At 44.6% G+C, this 22,170-nt stretch overlaps 1 protein-coding gene across 1 annotated transcript in view; it reads right to left on the bottom strand.

Annotated features, from left to right (window-relative positions):
- The window catches only part of LOC138526455 (zinc finger protein 583-like), a 260,072-nt gene that overhangs the window by 185,572 nt on the left and 52,330 nt on the right, over window positions 1-22,170 (bottom strand). Inside the window, exon 3 of the mRNA XM_069637227.1 lies at window positions 5,947-6,057. Coding sequence (XP_069493328.1) covers window positions 5,947-6,057 — 111 coding nt within the window. The remainder of the gene's footprint in view (window positions 1-5,946; window positions 6,058-22,170) is intronic.

Below are 22,170 nucleotides of genomic sequence, written 5' to 3'. Positions count from 1 at the left end.
GGAACAGAAGGGGATTTACTCATGGGGGGACTTGTACATGGAGGGGGAATTCATGGAATTCGAAACACTTCAAGAACAAAATGATGTCCACACTGGCCAGTTTCTATGGTACCAGAAACTTAGATCCACGGCACGCGCCAGATGGTCGACATGGCCGGAGGAACCGGACACGAACCCCCTGATCACATTGCTATACGAACTAGGAGAGGGAGGGAGACCAGTGTCACAGATCTACAGCCACTTAAACGACACCCCCAATCCACGCAGTGCTGGGCTAAAATCCAAATGGGAAGCAGACATAGGTCGAGAGTTAACAGACTGTGAATGGGAAAGGGCCCTCATATTTCCTAAAACAGTATCCAGAAACCATAGATTTAGGCAAATACAATTGAACCTTCTACATCGTACATACCTAACCCCATTCAGGCTTGCCAAGCTCCATAATACTCAGAGCTCCAGATGCCCCTGGTGCGAAATGGACAATGCGGACCTGTTCCACATGTTCTGGCGGTGTGCCAAGACACACTCACTGTGGTCCTTCATACAGCAGACAAGCGAAACTCTGGGGCTGACCAGATATGAATGGACTCCTGAGGAGTGCCTACTCGGCACATACCCCAGACCAGCAAAACTAAAACACCTCATTAGATTAATGGACATTATGAGCATTCTGGCTAAGAGGACAATTGCAATGTCCTGGAAGAAACCATCGGGACCACAACCAAAAATCTGGCACAGAGAACTGATACGATGGGTGCGAGCTGAAACGAAAGCTTGGGAAGAAAGTGTAGCCAGATCCACGGATGCATCGAGTATGACCCTAGATGCCTGGAGAGGGCTTACAGACCCCCTGTTTTACCCCTCTGATGATAAGCCCCCATGAATCACCACAAGCATGCAGTAGAAGGCCCCGAGAACAGGAGCAGAGTCCTCGAGAAAGTCCAGCCATACCTTCATGTGAACCCTCCTAAAGGAAGTCCCCTCACCTCCTGTAAATCCTGACCCTCCCTGAGCCCCACTCGGTACCGACCCCTCAAGAAGCAGACACCTGGAGATAGTTAAAGTTTCTATGTTAAGTTGTTAAGTTATAAATGTTAATAACCTGAGCCGCAATCTGATTTACTGCTTGATAACAGATTTGACAATTTTTCTGTGCTTGTAACAAATAACAAATGCCAATAAACAGATTTAAAAATAAATCAATGCACTAGGTTTATCCCAAAAAGTTAATAAACCAACACACTCGAAGGGGAGAACACTGGATTGGATAGCAGACTACAACTGTACAGTCACCATCTCTTCCATTACGCCCCTTTCCTGGACTGACCATTCACTGGTCTCCTTTCACTTATCCACTAATAGACCCACTCTTATGGCCCCTCTACTAATGCCACCTTGTCTAGCCAGAAATAAAAAAAGCATCACAGAAGATAAAGTAATCCCTGGGATCCTTCCTACTCTTAATGCATTACCACAAAACCTAGATCCTAGCATCTTAGTCCATGAATTCAACAACATTATGCTCTCCACTCTGGACAAAATAGCCCCTCTCAAACTTAGATCGAGCAAACCAAAAGCCCACTTAAATAAATGGTTTACTCTCACAACTCAGAGACCTACGCCTCCTGAAAAGAAAAAGTGAAACTAACTGGAGACTCTGCCCCACCAAGGACAACAAAGACAAATTACCTGCGCTCTCCTCTCACTATAAGAATGAATTCTTACGACGAGCACATAGCCAAATCCAACTCCAGCATGAAAGAACTCTTCTCCATACTAAAATAACTAGAGTCTCCCATAGCCACACCGGATACCTGCACCAAGGATAAGACCTGGTGTACAGACATACAACACGCACTAGCCAACAAAATGTACATGCTCCAAAATAAAATACAGCTAAAAAAAGAAGCGCTGAATTTACAGCACCTTCCTAAAAATTCTCCACCTAGTGGCTCACCGACAGTCCACAATAATATATTCCATTTTACCAAAATGTCTACCCTGGAAGTAGAAATAATCATGCTCTCACTGAAGCCTACCAATTGCAAAGGAGACATTTGCCCAGCACACTTAATAAAAGATGCAGCTAGAGAACTATCTCCGTTCATCGCCAAATTGATCAATGCATCTTTTGCCTCAGGTTCCATCCCTGTCAACCTCAAACAGTCTTGGGTACTCCCACTCCTCAAGAAACAGACATTAGACCCCCTCATCCCCACTAACTACCGCCCCATTACCACAGTACCCTTTCTACTCAAAATTCTTGCTAAAGCTGCCTACAACCAAATTCAGAGACACCTAGAGGCGCATAAACTCTTGGTTGACAAACAATCTGGCTTCCACCCTCTCTATGGAACGGAAACTACCCTTGAGCTGAGAGATAAAGGGAGGACAGTACTCCTGCTCTTACTTGATCTCTCAGCTGCATTCGATTCAGTGGACCACAAGGTCCTCTGCAGATACCTTGATGCTGCTGCTCACTTCTCCTCTGAGGCCATCAGATGGATTAAATCATTCCTGAGCGAGAGAACTATGAGAGTATTCTCCCCCTCAGCAGCTGCAGACCCTACCCCTATCTTGTGTGGCGTTCCCCAAGGGTCATGTGTCTCTCCAACGCTATACAACATCTTCACCAAGCCCTTGTTCGATGATTTGGACCATCTAGGTGTCATCTACACCAACTATGTGGATGACACACAGATTCTCCTCCCGCTTTCTGGGGATCATAGCAAGGACTCGGAGCTGGTGAACAGGGTATATCTTATCATCCAGGGCTAGATGGCCACTCACAGCCTGTGCCTGAACCATGATAAGACGGAGTTAATAATCTTGGGATCACATGCCAACATCAAAAACTAGGCCCGGAATTCTCCTCATACTATATCGACGGGAACTCCATCAAAGTCTCCAAGGAAGTAAAAACTCTTGGGTTTTACCTGGACTCCACTTTATCCTATGATAAACAGTTAAAATCCTTGGCTTCCACCACAGCCTACACCTGCAAGCTGATGAAAGCTGGCAATCCTTTCCTCTCCAACGACAGCTGCTTGATCCTGGCCAGAGCCCTCATACTATCCAGAATTGACTACTGTAATGCCCTATACACTGGTGCCAACAAAATTACTATCCGAAGCCTCAAACATTACAAAATAATGCCTTAAGAGCAGCACTTGGCATAAGCAAAAGAACCCATATCTCCTCTATTAGATGCCAACATAAATCGCTGTCTACTAGTAACAAAATTCAGCATAAAACGGTATCACTCACCCACAAAGCGCTAAACAATGCGGCCCTTAGCTACCTAACAGACAAACTTCACAAAAGAATCTCTCTTAGACCCACCAGAGCTGGCAACGCCATCTGCCTGGCCATACCCAGATATAGGCTTACCACAATTGGTGGCAATAGCTTCCCTGTGACGGTTGCCAAATTATGGCACTCACTGCCACTAGATACTAGAGCAGACCAACCCTAACTACACTTCAAAAAAAATGCTATCAAACACATCATCTCGACGGACACCTAGACTCCTACCCTTTGGCCCATACCGTATCTGACCAACTTACTCCCATTCGCCTCACTCTCCCAGTCATAAACTGTGACATCTGTAAATTGTGCACACTACATATTTGGTGTAAATATCTATGACTTTATACTGTATAATTTGTATATTTTGTAATTATGCAAGCCCTTATATTGCATATTCTGTATATTTTGTAATTATTTAAACCTTTATTTTATATACTCTGTATATTTTACAACATTGTAAGCCTTGCATCTTCCTATTGTTGCGCCCGGTTACCCACGGGTCTGTTGCGCATAAAAAGAGAATAAACAAACAAACAAACATAAAGCCTTTAACATAACAGATAATCAGAAGGAAATAAAGGAACTGAGCAGGGGTCACCCTCTAACCTGGGAAGAGAAGGTCATAGAATATCTGGGAATAACGTTAACAAAGGGATACAAAGAACTATAGAGCAAAAATGCCAACGCTGTGGAATCGGCTAACCGAGGATCTGCATAGATGGGACACACAGGAACATTCATGGTTCGACAGAATAGCGGCGGTTATTATGACAATAATACCCTGATTACTATATGTAATTAGTTCACTTCCTATAAGCATACCAACCCAGATGATTAAGACTCTGCAGAGAGAGATATTCTCTTTTGTATGGCATAAAAAGAAACCTAGGATTCATAGGCCGGTTCTCCTTTTCCCAACACTGATGGGAGGCCTGGGGGTCCCGGATTTGAAGAGGTATATTTTGGCAGCCCTAATAGCGCCAATGTTACGATGGTCAGAATCAGAATCACAAAAAGGCTGGAGCAAACCTGAGCAGGAAGTGACCTCCATCTCCCTGGGGGCATTACAAGCCTTGGAAAATAGGAATAGAGGAGCGGGAGGCCGATTATTAGAAGCAACAAAAAGCTCACTCCAGGGATGGGATCAAGCTCTAAAATTGAGGTGGTGGGGCGGGGGGTCTTGGGAACAACCCCAGGATTAGGACCTCATAGTCGAATGTGTTATAACGTGGATTTCACTCCTGGAAGGAAGGTAACATACTGGGAGAGATGAGAAGGGAAGGTTACATTGAAATTGGAAGATTTCTTTCACAATGGAAACCCACTACTGTTCGAGGAATGCAAACATAAATTTCACATAGGAGAGGGAGAGAGGTACAAATACATGCAAATCAGACATTGGATCTCCCAAAGGGATGTAAAGAGGGCAGGCACAAGAACACCACTGGGATTGGAGCTACCCATGCGGGAAGGGTCTACGGGTAAATGGATATTGAGAATTTACAAGCTACTATATTGAACGCAATATACAGAGGACCTCCCCTACATGGCTAGATAGGAGGAAGACTTGGGGGGATACTATTTCGGAGGAAGAATGGGGACAGATTTGTCACAGATAGTATCTGACCCATCACCAACGGATACACGGAATGAACACAAATTACCCCCCCTTTCTATGTTGGAACAATGTGGGGATACAGGAACCCTGGGCCACATGTGGTCGACATGCCCCAAAGCCAAAATATATTGGAAGGAAGTTCTGGGACATATTAAACAGATCACAGGGGCCCAATTACCAGACTCACCAGTGGTGATATTGCTAGGTCCCAAAGTAGACGGAACCTACGCCGGAGGTGGGGCAACAGCTGCACTCATCACACACCTACTGTCGGCAGCCCGAATGACCCTGGCCCAGAACTGGAAGGCAACAGAGGGTCCTATACTGGCATGCTGTTGGGTCAAAATCTGGGGAGTATTAGCAATGAAGAAAGTGTGTGCGATTAAAACAGAGACCTATCAGAGGTTTTTCAAGATGTGGCTCCCTTTTCATGAATATGTCAAAGACAAGGAGCACCACTTCCATAGGCCGAAAATGCTTACAAACATGAGTGTATTATAGAACTGAGACAGGGCTATCATATGGACCACTGCATGGGCAAGCACTGTATGCCAGACAAAAGATCTGTAAGAAGCCATACTTGTTGAGTTAAGGGGAGGGAAAGGGAAGGGGGCGGGGGGTTGATAATTTACTTCATGTTGGGCCTTCAGCCCGGTTTAGTTATATAAATACAACTCATTGCACCTACGACATCCAGCCATAATCTGGAACTGTACTCTGAAAACGAAATGTATATTGAATAAAATACAAATACACTGTATCTAATGAATAAAATGTGGTGGCGCTGAGTTATACGAATAAGGTCTTAAAAAAAAAAATGTGCACTGTAGGGGGCTGGGGTGACAGGTGGGGTGTACACATGAAACTGGTGGAAGGAAGTCCACATTTATGCAAAGTCTTACGAAGTCCCCATGTGCAACCACTGACAGTTTGTAAATGTTATGAGTTCAAAGCTATATAAACCATGGAAAATGAAACTAGCTTAATGTCTTAAATCAATCCAAATTACTCCTACTTACTTGAGGGAGAGTTAATACCCTCCTCCATATCTGCATCTTGAACATCCTTGGAACTCAAGTCTTCATTTTTGTCAGGTCTTAACGAAAAGACAGAGGTGGCAATGATGGGGCCTGTTATGAAAAAATGCAACATTAACAAGTTATTATAAAACAGCAAATTAACAGCAGTGAAGTAACCATAGAGAAAATGTGAAATGAGAAAATATAATTCTATTACAAGACCGGAGGAGAGCATTATGCTTTATCTCCTTTAATCTGCTTAACAACAGCTTTTCAAATCTTCTCTTTCAGTACTTTCAGTATAAAGTATTTTTTTTTTTACACAAGCCCAACTGGCTTGAAAAAACAAAGAAACAACAAAATAACATGACTGCAAATGGAGCTGATCCTACATCTAACTTTATTAAAGGCTAATAACCTCTAACACACAACAAAACCCTCTCTGGCTCGGTCAGAGGGTGACCTAACATATATGTATATAAGAGCAGAAAGGGGATTCCAACCCGATTCTATGTATACCAAATTTGCTGATGTATACTACACTGGGTTAGAGAGAGAGAGGACTCTTTAAACTGATAGTCTTGAAAAGATAGACTCAGTATAGGTCCAATATTACCAAAAATGTTTTTTATAAAACAATATTTAATAGAAAGTTACTCATAAAGAAATTATTTACATAAAAAATGTTTTAGACCCAGACATTACATACATGATGAACAAAAACAACAAAAAACAACTAATACACAAAAAATGACTACACTCAGAATTTGGACAACAGAAACAACCAAATGACGTAGTACAATAAATACATTCATTGAGTATATCACTCAAATTACATAAAACAATCCCAACATGTTTCAGTTCTTCCAGGCTGTCATTGCATGAACTTTCTTCAGGGGACAAGACTATTTTCTTGATAAACACCATGCATTCCAGGGCCGAATGTTGGCATGAAGCATAGCATGAAGCAAAAATTGCTCCTAAAAATAAAGCACATAAGAGACCTTAAAAATACACCTCTACCCAGTTTTTTCTATATACTCAGACCAACGCCCAAAGCGTAACATTACTAACAACTGGCTTGAAAAAACAAAGAAACAACAAAATAACATAACTGCAAATGGAGCTGATCCTACATCTCCCATGATCCCCTTTCAGTCTAGTAGTCCAAGCCTCAATCCTGTGCACCAATGAGGACTCCTTCCCTAGTATAAGTCTCAATCAGCCTAGGTGCTTTCCCCTTCTTTTTTGCTGCTTTCGACAGCTAAGTACCATTTAATTAACATATCACCTTATCCATGCTCAGCGTATTTAATGTGTAACTAGTTCATTGAGAAGTATTAATGTTTTCCAAAGCGCAGCGTCTTAAAGCCGGCGCGCGTCATGGCAGTTTATGACAAGATTTATTGTAATAACATAACCGTGCACTTGCTATTCTTTATTCAGCAGCATTCTTTGTAAAGCGGCCCGCGAGCGATCTCGTTCGCATTTAGGGCAGCTTCTGTTATTGTAATGTTACACACAGAGATTATTTGAAGCCGTAGAGTTAATACGGCCCGTAGAATTGATGACGCACTATCTCTGAGCGCGCACATGCGCAGTAGCATCAAAGTATCTCCAATGTTCATTTCAGAACGGGAGAGCGTTTCGTATTGATTCAGAGCTACGACGGCCTACGCTAGCTCTTTTTTCACCTGATTTTACAGCGTTCCCAAGGAGAATCAGAGGCTGAAGGCATTTCAAATGCATATTTAGAAGAAAAAAAAAGAAAGGAAAAATTCTAATAACCAACTATTTGGGAACGCTTCACCTAGCACTGCTGTGCTCTGAGCAGGTCACATTAACAGAGCCTTAGAGCCTGTGGCTGCACTCCCCTTCTTAATTGAATTAACTATGGCCTCTGACAGACCAGAAGAATACTGATACGATTACAGTGACCAGGAGGCGGAAGTTCAGGAGGAAGAAATGGATTTATCCCAAAGCTTCAAGAGAGTTTTGGGAGATTCCCTGGTAAAAGCAGTGGCGCAGGGTGTGCAGCCCATTCAAGACAGACTACAGGTCTTGGAAGAGATTTTGGGCACCAGAGCTAGCTTGCAAGATGATCCAGGTGAGGGGACCTCCACTACACAGCCTCTAGACAACAGTTCAAGGGGGAGTAAGGTCGCCCGGAAGAGGAAGCACTCTTCTACCCTCCCCCTTCCCCCGGGCTCAAAGATGGGGAAATTAGAAAATCCCCAGGAGGCTGCTAATGCGTTTATCAGAGTCAAGAATGCTTTCTTAGCAAAGACATCAGATGTGCCCAGTCACTTACCCCCTACCCCAGGGGCAGATAATATAGGGGAAGCTCTGTCATCCTCAGACGAATTTGGGTAGGAAGATAGACAGGAGGAGGATGTTTTCCGTCTCGACAAAGAGAGCGTAAAAGAGCAAGATGCCAAAGCCAACTTAGTGGAGAGTCCTCAAGATGAAGACACATCAGATATGTTTGAACCAGAGTCCATTAGGCACCCTAGGTCCATGAAATGGACCCCGTCTCCGAGAGTGGCGACTTATATGTCCCAAAATATAAGAAAACCGTTAGAAAAAGAGACCAGGTTTAGGCTCAGAGCCGAATGCCCTAGACCAGAACTGGCTGGTAAGGTGGCAGACACCCTGGAACTTGATCTGAAGATGCTCACATTTGTTACAAAAGCCAACAAGGACGCCCGGAGGGGAATGGACCGCGCCTTGGCGGTCCTGTCAGGATAAGATCCTGGATCTCAAAGGTCCCATTGCTAAGATCATGGACATAGCGGAGCGATCCAAGGACACGGGTGAGCCAGTAGACCCCTTTATTTTAGCAGGCTGGGCACAGCATGCAGTGTGCCTGCTCGGAAACGCGAACAGTGCAATTTCAGCCAAGAGAAGAAGATCTATGCTTTTAAAAATAGACAATAAATTGGGAGACCTAGCATCGTATGAAGCCGGCGAAGGAGCGCAAGGCCTACTATTTGGCGACACGTTTGTCAAAGAGATGAACAAATTCGTGGGTACCTACACAGCACTCGAGAAGGCGCAAGCTTTCATCAGACGCATGGGTATTGCAGACAGCGCAGGGATTTCACCTAGACTTTGTAGAAGCCCCTGGGCAGATAGCACCCCACCAGCGCATGCACACTTCGCAAGCAAAGAAAGAATTATTAGAGTCATAAATTCAGGAGCTGGCGAGCAAACAAGCAATAGAGAGGGCCCAGCAACATGCGACATGCTTCCTCAGCAACATGTTTCTTGTCTACCGCAAAGGCAAAGTTAGACCAGTTATCAATTTAAAAGAACTGAACAGCTGGTGATATACAGGCATTTCAAGATGGAAGGAATCATCTCTTGGCGGATCTTCTACAGAGGAACGATTGCCTAGCGCGCCTAGATTTAAAAGACGCTTATTTTATGATACCCATAGCACCTCAATTCCGATGTTTCTTGCAATTCAGTAGAGAGAGGAAATATGGCAGTTCAAGACCCTGCCGTTCGGCCTAACCTCAGCCCCATGGGCCTTTACCAAACTTCTGAGGCCCCTAGCGACAGCTCTACGAGATAAGGGAATTCGGATGATCAGCTACCTAGACAACACCCTATTTATGTCAGAAAACAAGGAGAGGCTGCAGAGGGAGCTCCAATGGGCAGCGTCGCTGATCTCGGGATTGGGATTTCTCATCAGCACCGAGAAATCCTCGCTGAAGCCATCCAAAAGGTTGGGTTTCCTAGGCTTTACAATAGACACCAAGAAGGCCACCTTGGAACTCCCTGCAAGCAAGATAAAAGCTATCAAGAGGGATCTAAGGGCGGCCCTATAGAAGCCGGTTATATTGCTTTGGAATCTAGCCAGGATAGTGGGACTTCTGGCAGCATCCATCCAAGCGATCTTCCCAGGCCCTCTACATTATCGAGCCCTTCAGAGGCTCAAGATCAGATACTTACAGAAGGGATGGAGATATCACCAGCTAGTGCCGTTAGACGAGGACACCAAGACCGAGCTACGTTGGTGGCTTCACAACATGGAAGCCTGGAACGGCCGAGCAATCTTCAGAGATTTGCCAGAGCTGACCATAGAATTAGACGCCAGCAGATCAGGTTGGGGAGCCAGGTGCGGTCACACAGAAACCGGAGGAAAATGGTCTCAAGAGGAACTAACACTGCACATCAATTGTCTGGAGCTCCTAGCGGGTTCCTTCGCAGTCAGAGCCTTCACCAAAGACAGAGCGCAATGCTGTATCCTTTTAAGGATGGACAAAATATCAGCAGTGAGGTATATCAACAAGCTGGGAGGCACAAAGTCCAAAATGTTAGCAGAGCTAGCCAAGGATTTCTGGCATTCCTGTCTAGAGAGAGAAATAGCAGTCAGGGCGAAATATCTGCCGGGAGCAAAGAATTTAGTAGCAGACTGGAACTCCCGATACCTGGTAGACTCGAGCCAAGAGTCTACCAGGAAACTACACAGGTCAGCCTTCGACAGGTTACAACAGAGATGAGGCGCTTTGCATAGAGATCTCTTTGCCTCGAGACTAAATGCGCAGCTGCCAAGATACCTCAGCTGGAGGCTGGACTCAGGTGCAGCAGGGACAGACGCGTTCCTGCACTACTCGGGAGAACACGCACATTATGCCTTTCCCCCCTTCGCGATGCTGGCGAGGGCACTAGCAAAAGTGCGCAGGGACAAAGTGGACCTGGTGATAGTGACACCGGAATGGAAATCGCAAGCATGGTTTCCAGTTATGATGGAACTTTCCACGGATTTCCCCCAGAGGATTTCTCACAGGCCGGATCTCCTCTCAGATCCAGTGGGAGCACCCCACCCTCTAATACAAGATTAGACGCTGACTCTCTTGGCCTGCAGAATTTCAGGCGTAGATGGTGCTTGCCGGGCCTTTCAGAGGAAGCTACAGATCGTATCAAGGTCTCATGGGCTCCGTCCACAATCAGGAGCTATAATTCCGCTTGGCAGGCCTGGGAATTATGGTGCAGGAGGAGGAGTATTTCTCCCATTTCAGCTCCTATAGTTCAGGTCATAAACTTTCTGGCATCCATGACCACAGGGGGAAAAGCCTTTAGAACAGTAGGAGTATACAGGTCAGCCAGCTCAGCCGGACACAAGCTGGTAGATGGCGCCCCATTGGGAGAGCACCCAGCCGTAGCGAGACTGCTTAAGGGTGCGAAAGTGAGTAAGCCCCGCTACCAAAGTACTCATCCCTTTGAGATGTTAATAGGATTCTCCAACTATTTGAGCAGTGGCCAAGAAATGACCTCCTATCACGTAGGCAGCTGTCAGGGAAACTAGCCACATTGCTATGCTTAGTATCTTGCAGAAGAGTGTCAGATGTCAAAGCGCTCGAGATCGACAGTAAGATCTTTTATCCAGAGGGAGTGGCATTTACTATCACGCAGCGTACTAAGACCAATTCCAGGGTTATTACCTACCCTTACTTCCCTGATAACAGCAAGCTTTGCATAGCCCAATGCATAAAAGCTTATGAAGCAGCGACAGCAGATTTGAGACCGACAGGAGTAACCCAGCTGCTGATAGCGCGCAGGAGACCATATAAGGCAGTGGCGCCAGCTACTATAGCTAGATGGGTAAAAGAAGTGATGGAACTAGCAGGGATTGATATTTCGGCCAGAGGAGCAATGGCTTCCAGAGCTTTTGCAGCCGGAGTTCCGATGCAGGAGATCATGAAAGCGGCAGACTGGTCCAGCGATTCAGTGTTCAGAACTTTTTATTTCAAGCCAGTCTCTAATACTGCATCAGCAGAAGTACAAAGCTTTGAACAAGCATAATGCTCGCCTCCAGTCTTGTAATAGAATGAAGATTGCCCAAGCACTCAGAGCAGGAAGTCTTGATTCTATTAAAGACACAGAGGCGAGCATTATCCCGCCCTCTGGGAATACGAGTAAATAGGGCAAGATGTGTTATCCTAACAGAAAATGGTCAATGAAAGATTTTATATGTTAGATGGCTTGTAACAAATTCCCCTCCCTTACACTATTGATCTCTTTTCACATAGGAGAGGAGCAGAAGAATTCTCGAGAATGAGCTTCTAGCAGAGCAGCAGGGAGGATCAAAGAAGCTTCCAAAATAGAGAAAACAGCGAGTTCATTATGAGACTATCATATAGACTGTTTTCTAATGTTAGCAGTCAAAGACAGACAAAAGAAGAGGAAAGCACCTAGGCTGAGAGAGACTTACACTAGGGAAGGAGTCCTCATTGGTGCACAGGATTGAGGCTTGGACTACTAGACTGAAAGGGGATCATGGGAGATGTAGAATCAGCTCCATTGGGGGTTATGTTATGTTATTTTGTTCTATCTTTGTTTTTTCAAGGCAGTTGGGCTTGTGTAAAAAAAAAATACTTTATACTGAAAGAGAAGATTTGAAAAGCTGTTGTTAAGCAGATTAAAGGGGATAAAGCATAATGCTCGCCTCTGTGTCTTTAATAGAATCAAGACTTCCTGTGCTGAGAACTTGGGCAATCTTCATTCTGCAATGCACTGTGTAAATGCAAGACATATTTAAATGTTAAAGAAATAATTTTAGAGGGCGGAGGCACAGAATAAGTGTTAGAAACATTGCAGTACTGACTATCTAAATCTGCCCTGTACAATGTTTGCAAATGCTGAGGGTGATCAGCGGAAAACCCATGCCCACAGAACATGAATGAAATGCAGACAAGTGAGCCCACTGGACAGTCTGGCACAAATGGAAGTAACAGTCTTCCAAAAAGCGTTGTGTTACAAAGGGAAAGGATCTGTCTTCTACAGTTTTGCATCACAAATTAACATGAGAAAATCTCCTATTAACAGGGATGTTTAACTTTTGCATTTCAATACAACATGACAGTCAGTCATTCACCAGCAGACCAGCCATATCTCCCAAAGGCCCACAGAATTTCTTGAAGAGCAGGTAAAACAATTGTTTTGTTTTTTGTTTTTTTAAGGAGTAATAAGGATCAATAAACTCTGGAACAAATCTGAGGAAGAACACAATCTCAGGCGGGGACTACAAACCTGTTTGGTCACAAATGAGCTCATCGGAGTTGGAACACACTAAATTGGAAAAAACATGTTTTAAACCATATATGATATTATAGCTAATGTTAATACCTATAACCACGTCATCCCTCATACTCATTACAATCTTTATTCTATAAGGGTGAGTTATGCCTGTCAAACCAGCAACTGCACTATCCTAAATTGAAATGAAAAAAATGTGAATCCCTGGCCTGGGTATAGAGTATCTCAACATAATTCTGTTTGTCTGTTCCCCCATTCAGGCACTTTATTGGAAGCAAGATTATGCTCACTATCTAGCAATATTCTCTTTTTCTTTAGTTCTTATGCTGGATTGTTATGTGTTGTGAAGACATCTGCTTTAGCACTACAGAAGGCATTTTGTTTTCATTCTTTTTCTTGATGAGCCACTCTTGTAGTTGCGGGCGGGTATCCCAGAGGCATGGCACTCAGTATTTCTGAGACATACAGCACCTGGGGATTGTCCAAATAGGCAAGGTACAAATGGGGCTGTTTTCTAGCCTTGGGTCTTCATTCAGTATCTGGGGTGACTGGGTCTGCAAAGCAAGGCGACTTGCCATTCCCCCGCTACCCAGTCACTTTGCATTGAGTAAAAGAGGCATGTGGAGCTGTAGTCCAAATCCACCTTTCCTTTTGACATGAGAAAGCCTCATAGGTTGAGTTTGCTAGGGGGCTATCAATCCCTTTGGTTTGTGCGTGAATGCCTTATTATGAAACCCTCCCCACTCGCAAAAGTCCTTGTATCAGTGTCTGAGTGACCAGTTTATAGGGAGTCGTACGCCATGATCCTTTTACAGGCTATTTGAGCTGAAGGAATGTGACCATGGTGTGGAGGTCGAAACATCCCCCCAGTCAACAATTCCCTTCACCATTCTGCAAGTAACTATTTATGATTTGAGGGGGACCTTCATCTGTTAGGGTCATGCTGGAGCGAAGACCTTGTGGTATGGATATCGTGTCCATCCCCCTTGCAGGTGAGCATGGCAGAGATTTTCACTCGGGAAGTGATACAAGTAGAATACGCCAAATGGCTGGGGATACAGACACCATTCCCTGCTGTGCCGGGAAGCAGTGCTTTGTGGACGATGGATATCTTTTTTGCTTTCTTTCCTGGGACAAGTTACTTTCTTTAACCTCCAATTTCGATAGTATTGTTTTCCTTAACTTATTATGAGGGTTTATTATCATTTAGGGTTTTAAAGCAGTCTTTTGTTTGAGAAGTTACTGTGCAGGATGTGGCATACTTTTGGAGTTTTTCATGATCATACAGGCAAACCTTTTCATCTCTTCTTTTAATCTTTTTTCTTTGCCAACCTATCTGACATGTTTTAGGAACATTCTGGCTTCCAGGTTGGCTTTTAAAAGATCCTTGTGTACTTTCTAGTGGTATATGAATGCAACAGAGGATACCCTAGCCCATCTGGTCTTCCTGTTTCCCTGCCTAGTATTTGCACCCTGCTCTGCATGGTCCCCAACATTGTCTCATGTTGGTATGATAAGAATACAGTTCCGGTGGAAGCTAGCAGCGAGGCACCAACGCATCTTTGGATGCCCTTATCTGCTAGAAGTATCAATGAAGAAATAGAAGTTTAACCACTACAATGGGTTTGATTTCTTGATCAATGACAATGGGAAGGCTTGATTGATTTGGCCATAGGGAATGTTCACTCCTTGACCATGCTTTTTTGAAATGTCAGATATTTGTTTCCTTAATGTATTTAAGAGTCAGGCAAAATTTGGCTCCCTAGAGAAATAGTCATATATTGATTTATATTCAAGAGTTACTCTTCTGCATGATGTTTTCCTTTACTGTTTTTAGTGAACTCTCAGCTTTGTGAGGTCCTTACCTATACCTAGTCATTCTGGGCTCTCCTCTGAGCTCTGCCAAGATATAAGACGTTTTGTTTTATGTACTCGGACTTGCTCGTTCGATACAGCCAAAGACTCCTACCTAGGGGTCATGGGTTCAGGCCCTGCATTGGCCAGTGCTCAATGTCAAAATGATGGCCCTCATTTGACAGAAAACAGTTTCAGCTGTAGATTTGTTCAATGGCTTGCAAGGACACCGGTTTCTAAGGTATTGCTACAGTTAGCCTCCTACCAGAGTAAGTGCTGTAGCATATTTTACCTAACTGTTCCATGGCTAGACCTGTATCTCATGCATAGGCCATTTCTTTATATGTAACATTTTAAGGATAGGTTCTGTTATTTTCCTCTTTGCTAAGACTACATTTGGGAACACAAGGAAAGCTTCCTAAGATATTGGGGCAGTCACTGCCACGCGGATATGCATTCTCTGACTAATCCAAGTTCTAACATGATTTTTCCAGTCCCTCATATAGTTTTTGCTATTTCATGGTTTAAGAAGGATATATATTTTCTCCTAATATACAAATGCGTTAAGCATTCCAAGGGAATGTTCCATGCATCCTCTACCAACGGTGGGCTTTATCCGCTTGGAAAATGAAGACATGCTAAGGATATCCACAATGCTGGTCCTGGAATGGTTTTGACAAGGCACCGCTGATGCATGAGGCTTCGGACTTAGAACTTCACAAGGCAAGTCATTTTTCCTCTTAGTATCTTTTTATAGGTGCATTAATGTTCTAGCCTATGCTTTAAGAATTTGGTTTCTTGACATACATTTTAGGTAACTGGCAAGGTCTTTTCAATATGGAGTACAATCAATGAAACTGTGTTTTGCTACCCAGAGTTCTGGCTCTATTTTCATTGGACAGTAGCAGCTGAAGATGACCACCAAGTCTGAACTCAAGCTGCTCGGTGCACTGAAGCTCCTGTATGTCAATCATTATGGCTATACCGGCCTGGAGTAACTAGTGTCGACGCCTGGATGCTATGGTGAAACAGAAGCTAGCTAGCTGAAGTTTGGAAGCCTTTTGGATCAGGAAATCTAATGCCTACTGAATGCCGCAAAGATACCTAAAATGGAGGCGGTCTAACTCTGCAAATTAGACCTGGCGGAGACCCTTTGGTGGATGCACCTGACAAAGCATGACAAGAGGGGAACGATAGGAGCCGTCTTGCCTGCATTGAATGTAGGATGAACCCTCTGGTGGGACAGGTAACTTGGCCTGCACTTACAATTTGGGGTTCAGCAGACTCTTTTGGACAGGGTGTCAGGCTTTATGGTCTTTGCATCGAAAGAAATGCATTGAAAGACAAATGCATTGATGCAAATCCATTGAATGGAAATCCATCAAAATGTTATCTTTTACATGTAAAAGTGCATTTCCATCGAAACTTGTCCATCGAATATAGGGATGGACAAGTTTCAATGGATATGTGCTTTTAAAAGGAAAAGATAGCATTTTGACACTTTTATTTCCCAAGTTAAAACGTAACATGGAGCTGTCCAGTGCTGAAATTTTGGCACTGGCCAGTTCCTTGTAGCCCCCACGCCCACACCCCTTAACCCTAACCCAACCCTAACCCTAACTATAGCCCTAACCCTAATTCCAACCCTTGCCCTAATCCTAATTCTAACCCTTGCCCTAACCCTAACTCTAACCCTTACGCTAACCCCAACCCTAATTCTAATCCTTGCCCTAGCTCCAACCCTAATTCTAACTCTTGCCCTAAACCTAATTCTAACCCTTGCCCTAACCCTAATTCTAAACCCTTGCCCTAACCTTAACCATAACCATAACCCTAAAATCCATCGAATTTTATTCAATGAAAATGCATTTCGATGGGAAGTATTTTCGATGAATAACATTCGATGGAAACGACTTAGATTAATTGGATTTCGATATAAAGTCTAGATACCGGGTGTAGGAATCACAGACCCTGGAAACTCTGTCACAAGTGGAGATTACATTTATTCTCTTATCCTTCCACCTCCCCCAAAACAGCCGCCAGCATGAGCTGTCTAGATTTCATGCAGCAACTGCCTAGAGCTCCTACAGTAGGAGCCACAGCATAAAATGCAGCTCGAACAAGGCTCGCTGTGTTGCTACTACTTTGGAACTGAGACTTCTTCGTTCTACCCGCAATCGCTGACATGGATTATCCTGCAACCCCAAACCGGGTAACGCTTTCCCGCTTACCGATTCTGCTCCCCGGTTTCCCTACTGGCTTCTATCACTTGCACCTCTCGCGCACTCCCGCTCTACCCTTCCCTTCCTATTCCCGCTGTTCTTCAGCTTTGCTTCCCCTTTTTCTTTTTTGTTACCATTTTCTCTTCACGACGGCGCAGTACCTGCACCCCTTCTATATTCTACCATTTACCACTGAGCTCTACTGCTCGCGCTCCTCGCCATTACCCAAAGCATAATCCCATGCCCATGCTAGGGTTCGCATCCAGCGCACTGTAGCGGGTCTCCGCCGTGGTTGCTTGTTTGTCGCTCTCGCGCTCCTTGCATTTCAAGATGGTGGCTTAATTCAATGCTGACACTGCAGTACGCTTCAAGTGCACTGCAACGAGTCTCTACAAACTTTCCTCTGACAAATCCCACGAAAGCCAACACCTCCTGCAAAGACAGAAGTATTCAGTTTCTACCTTTCTGTCTTCGGATCGGGATCAGCAGGAAATGAACTATCCATTTCCAGGATTTTTTCCTGCCATTTGAGTTTTCCCCCATTTCTGCACGTCCTTATGTTTTAACTTCAGAGGTCAGACAGAAACAGGGATTGACTAACTCTCTTCACAAAGATCTCGTCTGCTACCTCAGGTTAGTGATAATACTATACCTAACAGATAGCAACGCCCCCAACCATGGACCACTTACAGCACCTTGCGAATGCTGTAAGTCATTGACCACAGAGGCCCAGACTTTAAAAATAGAGAAAATTGCATTACACAATTAATTACTTCACCTCAGGCACCACCTGGAATCTTGCCAGGAGGCAAGTATGACGGCAATCCAAAAAAACTTAAGGAATACCTGGACGCATGTACGGTCCAGTTTACGTTCAAGGAGAACTATTTTCCAAATCACAGGGCCAAAGTGGGGTTTATGATTTCTAACTTGGCAGGAAGCACCCTAGCCTGGGCCACCCCATTGGTAACATCCAACAACCCACTCATGGAATCCTATCCCAGGTTTCTTAACAGCATCAGAAAGATATTTGGAAGACAGGAAATATGAGCCCAGGAACAGCTATTGGGTTACCGTCAAGGAACGCAGGATCTGCTTACATATATCACCAATTGCAAACAATTGGCCACTTGAACGGCTTGGCCAGACAACGCCTTACTTACCCTATTTTGGAGGGGTCTTCCTAAAGACCTGAAAGACAAGGTCTCTAGGGTGGCTAGACCACCTAATTTGGCAGAAATTATCGCCTTAACCATGCAGGTAGACTATCATCTACAAGAGAGAATGGCGGAAAGACATAGGGCTAGAAATCCACAGAATTATTCAAATCCAGCCAAATTCGTGTCCAAACCAGCTGTCGTAAATCTCCCCCCGTCTCACCTGTGATCGGGATCTCCCTTGTTCGGCCGCAGGACTCTTCCTGTGGATGGTTCGGGTCTTGAATAGGCTCGCCCGAGCCTCGTCAGGTTGCAGGACGCGTTCAGAGTTCCGAGAAGTTCGTGGTTCCAGGGTATCCAGGATAGCGATGAACAAGTAAGTAGGGGGGGAAATCCAGGAACAGGATAAAAGGCAAGGAAGGAAGTAAGAGGATCAAAGGAAACCAATGTAGAGAGTAAACACACGTCGGGTCACTACCAAAGATAGCGTTGAGACGCGCGGACCCGCAGGGGCGTGACCAATTTATAGTACGTGCCACGACGTGAAAGCTAGTGCGTAGCACGGAGCTTGGTACGGCCATGTTGGGAGGAACAAGGAGTACAAGCCCTTCGTGACAATGACCATGAGGTCAGAAAGGGCAATTTCGCCGGGTCATGACAGCATGCCCCCTCCGAAGACTGGTTCCTCCAGGCTTGCCTGGGTGAATAAGATGGAATCTTCTGAGCAAACGAGAGGTCTTTAAATTAGAAACTGGTTCCCATGTTCTCTCGCTAGGGGGGTAGCCTTTCCACTCAACCAGATATTGTAGTCGACCCCTCCTATACCTGGAATCACATATCCTGGACACCTCATATTCCAACTGGTCGTCCACAACAACAGGTGTGGGTTTGAAGGGTTTTCGAGTAGAACTAACGTAGGGTTTCAACAGGGAAGTATGGACGACTGAATGTATCTTCTTCCAGGAATCCGGGAGCTTAAGTCGGAAGGAGACAGGATTGATGATCTCCTTTATTGAAAATGGACCATAATAGCGAGGAGCTAATTTGTTTGGTCGTAGATGTCGAGCTAACATTTTCGAGGCTAGCCAGACTTGATCGCCAACTGAATAGGAAGGTGAAGGTCTTCTCTTAGAGTCTGCATATCTTTTGGTTCGAGTCTGGGCCTGTTCTAACTGATCCTTGGCCTCTCTTTGTAAGTCGATCAGCGTCTGAATCCAAGAGTCAAGGGTAGGTACCGGAGTAGATTCTGGAAGAACTGATGGTAAAACAGACGGGTGATAACCTTGACTGCAATAGAAAGGGCTGATCTTGAGAGCTGAATGATCTGAGTTATTGTAGGAGAATTCGGCTAAAGGTATAAGGAGAGACCAATCGTCTTGAACCTTGGTGGCAAAACAACAAAGATATTGTTCCAGGGTTTGCTTTACTCGTTCTGTTGCCCCATTGGTTTGTGGATGATAGCCTGAAGAAAGGGCACGTTGGATTCCTAGAACACGACAGAGATGTTTCCAGAATTGTGAAATATACTGAGGTCCCCGATCCGAAATAATCTTGGAAGGAAGACCATGAAGACGAAAAATATGTTCCAGGAAAATTCCAGCAAGTTCTGAGGAAGATGGTAGTTTATACAATGGTGTAAAATGAGCTAGATGAGTGAACAAGTCAATGGTTACCATGATGGTTGTATATCCTCGGGAAGGTGGTAATTCAACAATGAAGTCAGTGGCAATAACTTCCCAGGGTCTGGTTGGCAACGTAGGTTGTAGAAGCAGACCCGCCGGCCTCTGATTATCGTATTTGTTCTGACTACAAATAGCACAGGTCTTGATATATTGAACTACACTGGACTTCATCCCTGGCCACCAGAACTGTCTTTGTATAAGACGGAAGGTGTTGGTTACTCCTCGATGGCCGGAGTGAAGAGTATCATGGCATGGATTCATTATCTTCTGTTGAAGTTCTTTTGTCGGAATGACCACTGAATTGTTCTTGAATAAATATCCTTCCTTGATTGTTAGACGCCAGGGATTTTTCTTCGATATGTCCTTCCAGAGTTCAGATAATTGAGTCTGTACTCTGATTTCTTCCAGGAGATTGATCGCTTGAGCTACAAAGATTGTGGATGGAAACATTTTAGGATAGATCTTATCCTCCAAGGGAACGTAGTCGGGACGCCGAGAAAGGGCATCGGCAATCAAGTTTTGCGATCCAGGAACATGTGAAATTTGAAATTGATATTGAGCAAAGAAGTAGGCCCATCGAGCTTGTCTACTGTTCCTGCACTCCATGGATTGTCGGACCTGAAGATTTCGATGATCAGTACGGACTTGAACTGGATATTTAGCATCCAGGAGTAGATGTCTCCATTCAGTGAAGGCATGACGAATAGCCAATAACTCCTTCTCCAGAACTGAGTAGTGAGTCTCGCTGGTGGTCAGGGCCCGTGAGAGATAAGCAATGGGATGTTCCAACTTATCATCGGATTCTTGTTTTAAAACTGCTCCTATGGCGTAATTGGAGGCATCAGTTTCCACTAGAAAAGGACGATTTATGTCCGGTTGGGCCAGGATGGGGGCCTGAGTGAATTCTTCTTTCAAGCGTTGGAATGCCTTGTCTTGTGGTATAGACCAGTTAAATGGAACGTCTTTCTTCAGGAGATTAACAATGGGTTGAACAATCTCGGAAAAGGTGGGAATGAATTTCCGGTAGAAGTTGGCAAGCCCCAGGAAGGATTGTATTTGCTTAACAGATGTTGGGGCGGGCCAAGCCAGTATGGCCTTCACCTTTGAAGGGTCCATATTAATTCCTTCTGAACTAAGGACAAATCCCAGATAGTGAACTGATGTAACATGAAACAAACATTTTTCTGGTTTGGCTAAGAGTTGATTTTCACGGAGACGTTGAAGTACTACTTTTACATGTTCTTCATGTTTCAAGGAGTCCTTGGAGAAGATCAATATGTCATCCAAGTAGACGATAACATTGAGAAATAACATGTCAGAGAACACCCTATCCATAAAACGCTGGAAGACTGCGGGAGCATTAGTCAGACCAAAGGGCATGACTAGGTATTCAAAGTGACCAAAGGGTGTTCTAAAGGCTGTTTGCCATTCGTCTCCTTCCCGGATACGGATCAAATGGTAAGCACCTCGGAGATCCAGTTTCGTGAATATCATTGCACCTCTCACAGCTTCAAGGATATCCGAGATCAGGGGTAGTGGGTATCTGTCTTTCAGGGTGTATTGATTTAGGCCCTGATAGTCCAGGCAAGGTCTAAGCTCTTTGGTATCCTTTTTGGAACGAAGAACAATGAAGCACCAGCTGTTGACTTTGAAGGTTTCATGGTGCCGTTCACAAGATTAGTGTCTAGGTATTCCCGGAGGGCTCTCTTTTCGGGTTCTGAAAGGATAAACATCCTGCCAAAGGGAATCACTGCTGAGGGTTCAGTATCTATGGCACAGTCTTCGGGTCTATGTGGAGGTAAGGCTTGAACAATGGCAGTAGAGAATACATCAGCATACCTTTGATAGAGCTCTGGAACTTGTACAATATTGGAAACCATGAGTGGTGTCTCTGGACACCTTGGTAGACTTATAGGAGCTGTGACTGAGGTATCCAGGTTTAAACGACTTCTGACCCAATCTTGATCAATGAAGACTCCCATTGCTCCGCAATCCACCAAGGCCAATATGGGGTAGACCTTGTCCTTGGATGGCGATAAAAAGGCCTGTAATATCACCAATTTGTTTTGTCCAGGAGAGTTCAAGGATGGAATTGATGTGGAGCAAACATCGCTCTCCCGAAACCTTGCTCCATTTAGGATCGGGAGCTGGCGTTTCCCGAGCGTCGGGGAGGAGCCAGAGGACACTCTTTAACTAGATGTTTATCTGAGGCACGATACATGCATAAGCCTGTGTGTATCCTTCTTAACCTTTCCTGCGGGAAAA

Source organism: Ambystoma mexicanum, chromosome 7p (assembly GCF_040938575.1).
Source record: "Ambystoma mexicanum isolate Mex_15411 chromosome 7p, UKY_AmexF1_1, whole genome shotgun sequence".
In the NCBI taxonomy this organism is placed as follows: Eukaryota; Metazoa; Chordata; class Amphibia; order Caudata; family Ambystomatidae; genus Ambystoma; species Ambystoma mexicanum.
Note: the sequence above shows the minus strand (reverse complement) of the source record. Positions and strands in the feature narration are given on the sequence as shown.